This window comes from Metarhizium robertsii (genome assembly GCF_000187425.2).
Source record: "Metarhizium robertsii ARSEF 23 chromosome Unknown MAA_Scf_7, whole genome shotgun sequence".
Lineage (NCBI taxonomy): Eukaryota > Fungi > Ascomycota > Sordariomycetes > Hypocreales > Clavicipitaceae > Metarhizium > Metarhizium robertsii.
Window position 1 is genome coordinate 1,668,853 of NW_011942215.1, and position 10,893 is coordinate 1,679,745.

The following is a 10,893-nucleotide window of genomic DNA, read 5'->3' on the forward strand; positions in this document are numbered from 1 at the left end:
CTGTTCTCGAGTATCCTTTCCATGCCGACGCTTGCTGGGTTCAAGTTGTTGTAGTTGCCGTTCCGCCTCCTAGCTGATTCCTCAACATAGTTGGTACGAGAAACACTGTTAGTTATACAGACTATTAAGCGACTCACAGAAGAATAAACATAAAAGCCCGCCCATTGCCGCCTTGTAATTCCTGCAAAAACGTCCCCAACACTTGCAAATTTCCAACTCATCCTCATCCTTAATACACCTCAGAAACCCATCAATATGCACTTCTCTTCCATCCTTTTCTTCATCTCCAGCGCCGCGGCTCTCGGCATCAACTGCCGCGGCTCCGGAGTCTGCTCCTTCAACGACGCCTCCTTGCAAGTCGTTCATGACCAGATCGGCAACTTGATTGCCAGCGGCGGCGGCGACCGCCACTTCAACCAAGGACGCAAGTCTCCCCATGACGAGTGCAAAACCCTCGCAGATTTGACTAACACCAGACGATAGAACAAATCGCCTGCTCCCACGGCTCCCAGGGCAGCGTTTGCGCCTTCTACCAGAACGGCGCTTCTGGCTCCGCCAGGGACGCGTATAGCCAGGTCCAGGGCCTGATAGACCACAAGTGCCGGCAGTGCGGCTCTATTCCTACCCAGCCCGGCAACGATGTTAGCAAGGGGGAGCTTACTGTCAACTATGTCGGCAAGCCGTGCTGCGAGGGGGACTGCCACTGCTGAGGGAGGTGTTCGAGTTTGTGTAAATGTCACGAGTTGAATAGTGTAAATAAAAGGGCTGGAATGCCTTGAATGATGGACGCTATGATTTTCTACAATGTACCTGGTTGGATTCAGAAGCCGTGCTTAGACGGCGGCTTGATGTGACGAAAACATGTAGTGGAGATGTAGTCCGATGTTCTCTGGAGATTCTCGTATCGTGTCTCAATAATGAAAGAAGAGCCATTATTTTCGAAATAACTTGGCTCATGATGATTATTTATCGTCTTGATAACAAGATGGTCAGTCTAGCACCATGGTCTGCGCTGGATTCGGGACATGTACAATATATACAACACTTGAGACCGCGGGCCGCCTCGTAGAAAAGAGATACCTCAGATGTGTCTTCCGCATCCGTCTCAGCTCCATGTCGTCACCCAGTGCCGCAGCGTAATGGAGTACGGCGGACGTGAAGGTCGTGAGTAGTGCAATCCGCGCCACGGTGAATGAAATGAACTATTATCCACCGCTAGTTGTAGTCAATCATAATACGTAGCGCTGTGAGACCAAGGGTGTCTTCTTTATCCAAATCCAAGGGAATGCTCTGCAGAGTTTCTTTCTTCTCACCTGAGGATGCGAACGTTGCGTGTACGCCATTGTGCTGGGATAATTCATTCTTGCCAAATGGGACCGCAAACAGAGAGCAATTTAAATACAAATGGTTCTGGAGATTCATGAAATAGCAATAACAATGTAAAAAGTACTCTTCCAACATGCTCATTTAACCAAAAACCTGCTTCGATAATCACCATCAGAAGTAGCTAATAACCCCCTGTGAATGTCAGCTCCAAAAGGTCAATACAATCTGTATACATATAAGGCAGGGCCTAGCCCCTGGCTCCCGACCTGTGCGCCCTCCCATGCCAAAACTTCTGGCGATTAATCTGATGGCCTTGTAAGTTTGTTCAAGATCGGGCTCACCGGTTGAAACCGCTCTCTGACTCTGCAGACTTCCTCCAACAATTGCTTGAACTGCAAACCCCCGTCCTTTTTGACCTCAAAGGCCAGCAGCTTGTCTCGGACGTCGATCGCCCTCGACCTGCCCAGCTCAGTTACCCTGCCAAGCGCAACTTGCATTGCCTCTTCCCATTTGCTGATGAGTTCGGCCTGTTTGAGTAGATATTCTTCCTCCAACTTCAGCACTTGATCTGCAAATTCTATATCCATGTAGATGGCCAGTCTGTTGCGGCAGGTGACGTCGGGAGGCTCAATTTCTGCACGGCGCGTATCGCCGGTTTTTGTTTCGCCCTGTCCAACCTTGCACGTCCGCGGCAGGTCCAGCTGGGTGACTTCTGCCATGTTGAGTACTTGGTCTGAAGAGTGTTTGGTGATTTTATTGGTAGACTTGCGGGCTGCATCCTGCGCGTCAACATGGTCTGGGTTGGGAGCTGGATCTCTTTCATCAGGGTCGATAATCTGGGTCTTAGCCAGCACGCCTTTAGTGCGTAGCCCTCTGAAGAACTCCTCCAGTTGCTCTCGGTCGACACCATAGGGGCTCTTGACTAGGTTCTTTGGTGAGGGGAGATCATGGTCAGATTCGGATTCATTGCTGAGTTTGGGTAGTCGAGTGGCGTCGCTTGTCGAAGACCGGCGCGAATTAATATCGCTAGTCATCTTTGTATATAGGTTACTGGGTACAGGTTTTTCCTACTTCACAGTTCTGGAACACCTGTAACTGGAAATTTCGAGAAGTGATGATAATATATGAAATCTGAGTCGGAAGCCCGGAGCCTGACTTCTCGTTGTCGACATGCAGATATGCCCAACACGACGGTCTCACGACGGTCTCTCAAGGCAATGAAGTGGGTCATGCAAGACCTTCCTCCTTCTCAATCATGAGAAACTTGCATATGCTTGGCAGCCAAGCTTGAAGTCACCCAGCCTGTCCAAAGTATCGGGGAGCATGTAGAAAGCGCCATGTATCGTGCATCCGTCAGCCACATATTCTCCACTGTCGCTAGAAAGAGTGTCTCAGTCAGCTTTTAAAGCTGTTTCATGTACGGAGTAGTAGAAAACATCTACGTGAGGTGTTGTGAGCTTCCACCCCATATCGAGAACACGGTCTGTTTAGTGGAAATCGTCCCACGACGCGGCTTCGTGATCCAAAGACACCGGTGTTGAACAATTGAAAGGTAAGTACCCGAATATTCTTCCGTACCAAGGGTACTTAGGACGATCAGCTGATGGACTTGCATGCTGTGCCGACCTAAATACGATGCGGCAAGCCACAGCTTGTTTTATAGGTCAGGAAAGGGCAATATCAGCACCAAGACCACTGATCTCCGATTTGAAATAAAGTAGTGGAGATTAAATAGCCGAGGACTGCCTAAATATATCGTACAGTGGGTATCATAATTTGCTAATGGTTCAGTATAAAGTCGTATAATTCTCTCAGAGATTCATGACCAACGTTCTTCAAAAACGCCGGTTGTTCGGTATCAGAAATGGCCACCTCAACCACTTTCCTGATAAGAGCACTAATATCGTTGCTGTGCCTGGCCATGCCGCTACGTTGCAGAGAGGCGGAGTCCAGTTTGGAGGTGACGGCATCCCAAAGGTCGTGCCATCGATCTATGGCACGGAGCAGAGCGGGGGCTGTTGCAGGCATGGTGCCATTCAAATGAGCCGAGACAGCCATGGAACTCAATGCTATGCATGTTTAATGTCCGCTTTGTTGTCGCAGGGATGATTGGAAGTCTTACCCATGGTAGCTGCTCGGAGGTGGGATAGTTTGAGGCTGGTGACTGGAATAGGTTGGGCCTCATCCCAATTGTCCTTCATTAATAGTTCGATAAATTTACATATTGAGGAGAAGCACATTGGTGGAGGCTGGTACTTTAACTCCTTTACTTTCGCTTCGAATTGCTCGGAGTTGGTGGCATCCCACAGTTCTAATGGACACGGCATGTCGCAATCGACTTCTTTGATGGACGTCTGCGGCGGTGCATGAAACATACCACTTTGATGCCAATCAGATATTGCGGTCCAAAAACCAATTCTATTCGAGTCCGTTAGTGCCTTCTTGTTGATACAGAGGGTAAATATACCATACCGGATGCACAACTCTTCATACAGGAATTTCTCCCAAATCAACGTCCCAGAATGCTTGTACTGATTTAACCCCAACTGCCGCACCGCCGACACCAAAGCAGGAAGCCTGACTGACAAATTTCTTCGTCGCGTTTGTGCATCGTTTCTCATAAATTGAACATTGTGGACGATTATCGCAGCCTGTAGTGCATACAGCATTTTCTTGCTCGGTTTGGAGAAAACCTCGGTGAACAAAAGCCCTTGCATATGCCGAAAGATGTAGTCTTCTGCAACAGTTAAGAAGTATCGTGACGATAATGTATCGTCCCGTGGTGCGGAGCGGAGTGTACCACCTAGCGCGACTGCTAAAACTAAGACTGCCGGTGTATCTTCATGACCAAATGATGGAATATGTATGAGAGGAAAATGTATGTGACTTAGGCGAAAGAAAACAGATATAAATCGAGCAAGATTATCTGACGAAAAGATAGAGTGCGCTAGATCTTCGTGGTACATTTCGGTATATGTTGGATCGTATTCCTCTAGAAATTTGTGACTTTTGCCTAACTCGCGAATAATCTCATCTGAGACATGCCGTAATCTCTCTAGACCTTCCAGGGTAAACGCTGGCACTGCTGCGCTTAGTTCGGAGGATGTCGAGGTTTCGTCGGAAGTACTGAAATCGCTGAATTCATCATCCAGAAGAGACACGAAACTCCAAGGAGCAAAGTTTCCGCCATCCATGGTCATCATGGGCAGAGAAAAGTCAGGCAAATTGGGCAGATAGTCAAGGTCTGGTACCTTGTCATTGACAGCTTCGTCATTAGCAAAGTATTCCAGCATTGACTCAGTATCAGGGTTGACAACACCCTTCAAAAACACAGAGTTGGAGACTGGAACCCTGGTATGAGCTTGGCCTGCGGACTCAGACTTGAAGTAAGCTGCATCTTGTTCAGAGCAACCCGAGTCGAAGACGTCCCGAAAACGACAAGTCAATCCGCGGGAAACACAGCGCGAGCAAGGTGTCGCCTTGTCGCACAAAACTTTACTTTGGTAACACGATTCGCAAGCACGCGGTTTTTGGCCACGGCGGAATTCGGGTAAACTCTTCTCTTCATCTTTTCTGGCGCAGCTCAAGGTGTGTTTGCGGCACACGTCGCTGTGAAGATGTGAGTGGATGCCGCATGAATAGATTCGAAAGGGAAGATGAGAGGCATCGCCTACCCTCTAATAAAGCCTTTGCTGCAATATTGACATTTGAAACGAAAAGTGTTTACGTCTGTGGAAGGGTTTAGCTCATGTGCCAACAGTGCGATTGCGGCTGTGACAGGTAATTGGCTGAGCATGGTTGGTATTGTGCTATTGATGTTGAGCTCAGCATGGAGTGATGGAATCATTGATGGGAAAGGATGGCTATGGCTATGGCCAATAGAATCCTGGGAGGGGGGGAGAGATTTAGAAGGAAGGAAAGCTGCTCCCTACACAACGGAAGTTGGGACTGGGAAGAAACCAAGTAAAACATTTGACATCAACAACGAGTACTCACGGGTTGCTTCATGTCGTCGAAGATGAGTGTTCCTCTGATATCTCTTCCCGCAAGTCTCGCAAACATACGCTTTCAGGGTTGGAGCCCCAGCCGCTTGATCATTGACCAGCTCCATACCCGGCAACAGCCCAGACACACCTGACGTTTGTCGTGGAGATAATCGAATGGCTGACGTACGGGCTCCTGTTGCAGTACACGGGGCTTGGCTCTGATGGATGTGGATGGCAGGTGGGTTTTCGCCGATGAGCATTTGGTGATGTTTGCGTGTCGGCGAGGTGGGTTTTCACCTGGAGGACGAGGCTCACATGGCGCTATGCCCTAAATGGACGACAAATGACCATGTCAGAGGTAAGCTTGAAACCTGAGGATATAGAGCGAGGGCGCCATGCAGACCAAATGCTTTTTATTTTCCGGACGTCGAATCTTTGCAGATATCTATAGAAAAGATTCCCTAATTACGGGTGAATAACGCCTAGGAGATTGGGAGTGACTGTGTGGACATCTGAGCCGCACAGCTTGTGTAAGTCAAGCGTTACTGAACACCGGGGCGGCTTCTAACATGGCATGGAATTAGATTTACTCTTGAAAATCTCCAGGAGATTAGTGGAATTTTCTCCATCGACCAACAAGACGAGAGAGAGGACGAAACAGAACAGGATGAAGCTCTCGGTTCCCACGATGCCTCTCGCCGCAAGACTGCCAGGTATGCTTGCCCAACTATATTGGCATGGAACTAAGGCAGAGCTGACCGAGGCTGAGTGTTAATGTATGTTAATGCTGGACGATTGGCCGTACCTAAAGGCTTAGCAAGGCCAATTGCTTCGCTAATGTCTACTCGGGGATTACACAACCCTCGAGTTCTCAAGAGCGCTGCGCCAAAACTTGATCTTCAGCAAGACCTAAAACCATCATCCTTGGTAGAAAAGGAAGAATCGTCAACTGCCGTCGAACATGTCTTGTAAGGCTCCCGGATGCAACCGAACTTGACGCAATGGCACGTCATTTACACCAGGCACCGAACTTCTGCTCACACCTACCAGAACAACATTAGACTCCCTAGTAAATTGGGCTCGCCAGGGCTCTCTATGGCCTCTTACATTCGGTCTTGCCTGCTGTGGTGTCGAAATGATGCACGTATCGATGCCTCGCTACGACCAAGACCGACTTGGCATCATATTCCGCGCCTCTCCTCGCCAAGCCGATGTAATGATTGTGGCGGGCACTGTTACGAACAAGATGGCGCCGGCGGTAAGGCAGTGCTATGATCAAATGCCTGATCCTAAATGGGTTATCAGTATGGGCAGCTGCGCGAACGGAGGAGGATACTATCACTACAGCTATTCTGTTGTACGAGGCGTGGACCGCATCATCCCCGTTGATGTGTATGTGCCTGGCTGTCCACCGACGGCAGAGGCGTTGATGTACGCCATATTTCAGCTGCAAGCAAAAATGCGCCGCACCAAGATTACGAGATTGTGGTATCGGCGATAGAGGGCGCGATTCGGCACCTGGAAGTAGATTACGCGGCGCTGTGAGACTGGTGATGGCGGGAGAGGTCTGTTGATGTAGTAGCGCCTAGTAGTTTCGGACTTTCAATGCTGTACAGAATGTTATTTGACTTCCAAGGTTGTCAAGGCCTACCGAGACCAAGCAGACCTGGTCGGATATGATATCACATCGACTGATAGACCAAGAGGGTGCAGCAGGCATGTTGAGTTCCTCCAAGCTTCTAGAAGGAAATGCGACCACATGCAGAGGAGCCTTGCACGTCTGTGATTACCACGTTAGACGACCAGTGTCTTTAACGTTGGTGGTCGGCCCAGCATCATCAGCACTTGCCCAAAATTGAAACGGGCCTTGGGTACCTCGATTTGTCCGATGCCGCAGAGCGAAACACGGAGAAACCCGAGGGCCGTCCTTGCGGGCTTTTGGGCCTTGACCTTCAATGTTAGTGCCGAGGGCCCAGTTTTTCTGTACATGCACGCACCGTCATCAAGCACCGTCAGCATCAGGTCCTGCGTGGCGTCAGATCCACTGTCATGTCGTCGTCCACTGTCATGTCCAGCCCCCTCCGCTCTTCCTCCATGCATGTGTCATGTCCGCGCTTCGACGACTTTCTCCCCGCCAGGCGGCTCCGCAAAGCGCTGACATCGAAAGGATGCAGCTTTGGCTTGGACATCCCGAGCAACCATTTTGCCGCTGTTCTTGCCCCCTTTGCCTGCCTCACAAGCGCCAATTCCAGATACCACAGCTTCGCTTTGCTTCATGTCATGGTACTCGACAGCCAATCTCTTGAGGGCCCCCCGTCACTGCAGCACATGACGCAAAACGGCTACATTGTCGCTCCCGCCGCAGCCTCGGCAGTGCCCCGCGCACTCCCCGAGATTTGCTACACGTTGCGGCGGAAAGTGATAGCGTTCCTGGAACAGCAGCCCGCCGATAACGATGTCGCACTGAAGAACACGCAGAAGCAGGCGAGGGCTTCAATCAAGATTGTCGAAGAGGCCTTGCGCCGGTATCAGTGAGTAGGCGCATTTTGACACTCCAGCGCTCTCGCCATCCCCCTGTCCAAGTTACCGAGGAAGCTAACCACGCCATCACTGCCAGGCCCGACGAACTGTCTCTCTCATACAATGGAGGCAAAGACTGTCTCGTCTTGCTCGTCCTCATCCTGGCCTGCCTGCCGGCCCTGTACGATCCCTCAATCACAACCAACGGCGACGGCCCCGTTTCCAAGAACCCGCCGCCGACCATCCAAGCTGTCTACATTGCGCCGCCCGATCCCTTCCCCGAAGTCGAGGAATTTGTTTCAAGTACCACAAAGGAATACCATCTGGATTTGACTCGCTATGCGCTGCCAATGCGGCAAGCCTTGGAGGCGTACCAAGCCGACAAGCCCGCCGTCAAGGCGATTTTCATGGGCACACGGCGCACCGATCCATTCTGCGAGTTTCTCACTGGATTCAGCCCCACGGATAAGGGCTGGCCGCAGTTTATGAGAGTGAACCCTGTTTTGGACTGGCACTACACAGATATTTGGACCGTGAGTGATCCCCCGTGACGACAACAATCTCCAAAAAGACACAAGCCTGACCTGTGGCCATTAGTTTATCCTCCGCCTTGATATTCCCTTCTGCAGCCTCTATCAACAGGGCTACTCATCCCTTGGCGGCGTCAAAAACACCCGCCCGAACCCCGCTCTTGCCGTTGGCTCCGAAGGGACTAAGTTTCGACCAGCGTATGAACTTGTCCGCGATGACGAAGAGCGCTTAGGCCGCGACAAGTAGACTATCTACCGGAGAGCAAATAATGATATCATGATGGCAAAATGTGGAGAATCCAGTAGAGGCGGACAAGACAGACCGCAAACTGAATTGCGGCCGAGGAGTTCCGAGTCCTTCTTTACGTGCTGATTTTGCGCAGACTATTTGGATCGTTGTTGGCAAGACTTGCTTACTAAACTTCCAGTGTATATAACATAGAGCATAGAACATCACGGCGTTGAATACGATCCTGTTCTAGATCTTTCTGTTCACCTCTCAGAACAACCTCATTGTCTTCACGTCCTGTCAGGATAGCTGTGCCCCCCGGCCCCAGACTTCCAGCCATGGAGACAGAGTCTTGAATCACTTATAACCGATTTGGTCTTGAAAAATCTTGTTGCATATCATATGGCAGTCCCGAAAAGTGGTATGTCCGTTTCAAGGATATTACTAACAATTTTGTTATGCTCTAGTGTTGCAGCTTCTGGGAAGGCGGCCGGTGGCCTTCGTCTTCAGGAATCCTTGCATCGAGCTACCAGTCAGCGACCACTTAGTTGCCAACTGGTAATTGAAAAACTCACAGTATGGACTGCTGCAAAAGGCAAACCGTAAGACCACGCGATAAATTATTTGCAATGCACTTGGCTGGCATTGGACAATCCGGCACATACAACAGTCAATATACGTGACATGGAAGCTAGAGAAGCCCGTTGCAATGACACCGTCAAGTTTCAACAGCCGGCAGGAGGGCCAGATAGGATCAGCGGTTGACTCAGTACCAAGATTCTAACTGAGAGCCGTCGATTCAACAATCATTTCTCCATCAGCCGCCTGTTCATCTGTGATCGTGACCACCAATAAAATGCACCGAACGCCATCGTCGATAACGAGTTCTTCGTTACTATTCATAAAAAAACTTCTAAAACAGCTTCGGCCTCTGTTTCTTGGATGAACGAACTCTCGGCAATTTTGATTCAGCTTCTCAAGGCCTCAGGGGAGGTCTTTGTCTATCGAAACTGCATTCGTACCACCTTTCACCTGGACTTGATATCAAACAAAGAGGCTTCCTGGCCGGGCAGCACAAGGTCGTCGCTTGGTGACTGGAGCTTGATGTCTGAGCGTCGGCAATCATATGGTGAGAAGCAGCCTGGGTTCCAGCCAGACACCGTTCGCAACGAGACTGAAGAGGCCTCGGCTATCATAAACAGCTGGCAGACGCAGATAAATTCTGTGTTCAAGCTTCTCCGGTCCTTGCTCTTCCCCGTCTTCCGCTCTTCAACTCTCCAGTTAAAACCGGCTTTTTGTTGTAACCCTGACCACAGCATCTTCCCAGAGTTGCTGAGGAGGATACATCTGCGGCGAATATCCTTAGCAGATGGGGCAAGATGGCTCATGATGTTTTGCCTGGATGTATTCTCCTTGCGTACGTATGACACGGCCGGGCATTTGAACAGTGCTACATAGACCGCGTCACATGAGGGCGCAGCTCCCCATTCACCCAGTGCTACCAAGCAGTTTTCCTCCGTGGAGCACAAATGAAATATTCAAACAAGCTGTACATCCTTCCTCGGTATACTGTGCCCCTCGGGAGACATGTCTATTCAAATATAGAGACACCCGGGCCGCGTTAATGCTGCGCGTACATGCAAACGCGGCTTCCATGAGGAGTCAAGCAGGGTCGAGGCGGGCCCGGTCTCGATTTGATAGCCCCGAAATCGTTCCCCAGCACCTCAAAGTGCCTACCTGGCTTTCTGATGAGCTGCCATCAACGATGCTACTGGGACCGGACCTATATCGGAACTAAAGGGCCCTCTCGATGGCATCGAGGAAGTATGGATAAGTACAATTCTAGCCTTCAGGCGAGCATGATGAGTTTATCAGTTTAGAGGCACGAGAGTCTGGACAGTCTCTTCTCTCCCGCTTGTTTATCCCTTCGAATGTGCGCAGGTCCAATTTTTGTAACGGACCAGGGTTCTAGCTAATAATAATTACTTATTTAAAAGATATATATACTTAGAAATCCCCTCCGGAAGAGGTAAAACCGCCAATACAGATTTATTTGGCAGCTTTGGCCTTGTAGGCCTTTTTGGCCTTTTTGGCCTCTTTGGCCTTGGCTTTGCTAGCCTTATTAGCCCCTTTTATGGCCAGTCTCACAGCTTCCTTAGTGCTACGCTTTAGTTCAGCGTTTTTGGAGGCCTTTTTTTCTAAATTCCTGATTATCTTTGTAACCTCTTTGATTTCCTTAAAATTAGTATTTTTGGCCTTAAGGCAGGTATTCCTTCTACTATAAAGGGCTTCTAATCCGTTA

The 10,893-nt window shown here is 49.8% G+C and overlaps 5 protein-coding genes across 5 annotated transcripts; 2 read left to right on the forward strand and 3 right to left on the reverse strand.

Moving 5' to 3' along the window:
• Positions 1-255: 255 nt before the first annotated feature.
• Positions 256-483, forward strand: MAA_08933 (Killer toxin, Kp4/SMK-like, core; the record flags this gene model as incomplete). Its single annotated transcript, XM_007826931.1, has 1 exon — positions 256-483. The coding sequence occupies one exon, from the start codon at positions 256-258 to the stop codon at positions 481-483; it is 228 nt and encodes a 75-aa protein (XP_007825122.1).
• A 1,142-nt stretch (positions 484-1,625) lies between these two features.
• MAA_08932 (uncharacterized protein) lies at positions 1,626-2,360 on the reverse strand (the record flags this gene model as incomplete). Its single annotated transcript, XM_007826930.1, has 1 exon — positions 1,626-2,360. The coding sequence occupies one exon, from the start codon at positions 2,358-2,360 to the stop codon at positions 1,626-1,628; it is 735 nt and encodes a 244-aa protein (XP_007825121.1).
• Positions 2,361-3,105: 745 nt separating this feature from the next.
• MAA_08931 (Fungal transcriptional regulatory protein) lies at positions 3,106-5,572 on the reverse strand (the record flags this gene model as incomplete). The annotated part of the gene is made up of 4 exons (XM_007826929.2): positions 3,106-3,395; positions 3,449-3,744; positions 3,799-4,935; positions 5,391-5,572. The coding sequence occupies 4 exons, from the start codon at positions 5,570-5,572 to the stop codon at positions 3,106-3,108; spliced, it is 1,905 nt and encodes a 634-aa protein (XP_007825120.2).
• A 577-nt stretch (positions 5,573-6,149) lies between these two features.
• MAA_08930 (NADH-ubiquinone oxidoreductase, 20 Kd subunit) lies at positions 6,150-8,609 on the forward strand (the record flags this gene model as incomplete). The annotated part of the gene is made up of 7 exons (XM_007826928.2): positions 6,150-6,280; positions 6,363-6,704; positions 6,760-6,877; positions 7,111-7,269; positions 7,320-7,843; positions 7,930-8,365; positions 8,430-8,609. The coding sequence occupies 7 exons, from the start codon at positions 6,150-6,152 to the stop codon at positions 8,607-8,609; spliced, it is 1,890 nt and encodes a 629-aa protein (XP_007825119.2).
• A 1,010-nt stretch (positions 8,610-9,619) lies between these two features.
• MAA_11410 (uncharacterized protein) lies at positions 9,620-9,979 on the reverse strand (the record flags this gene model as incomplete). Its single annotated transcript, XM_011413404.1, has 1 exon — positions 9,620-9,979. One exon carries the CDS (start codon positions 9,977-9,979, stop codon positions 9,620-9,622), a length of 360 nt encoding a protein of 119 aa, XP_011411706.1.
• Between the last annotated feature and the right edge of the window lie 914 nt (positions 9,980-10,893).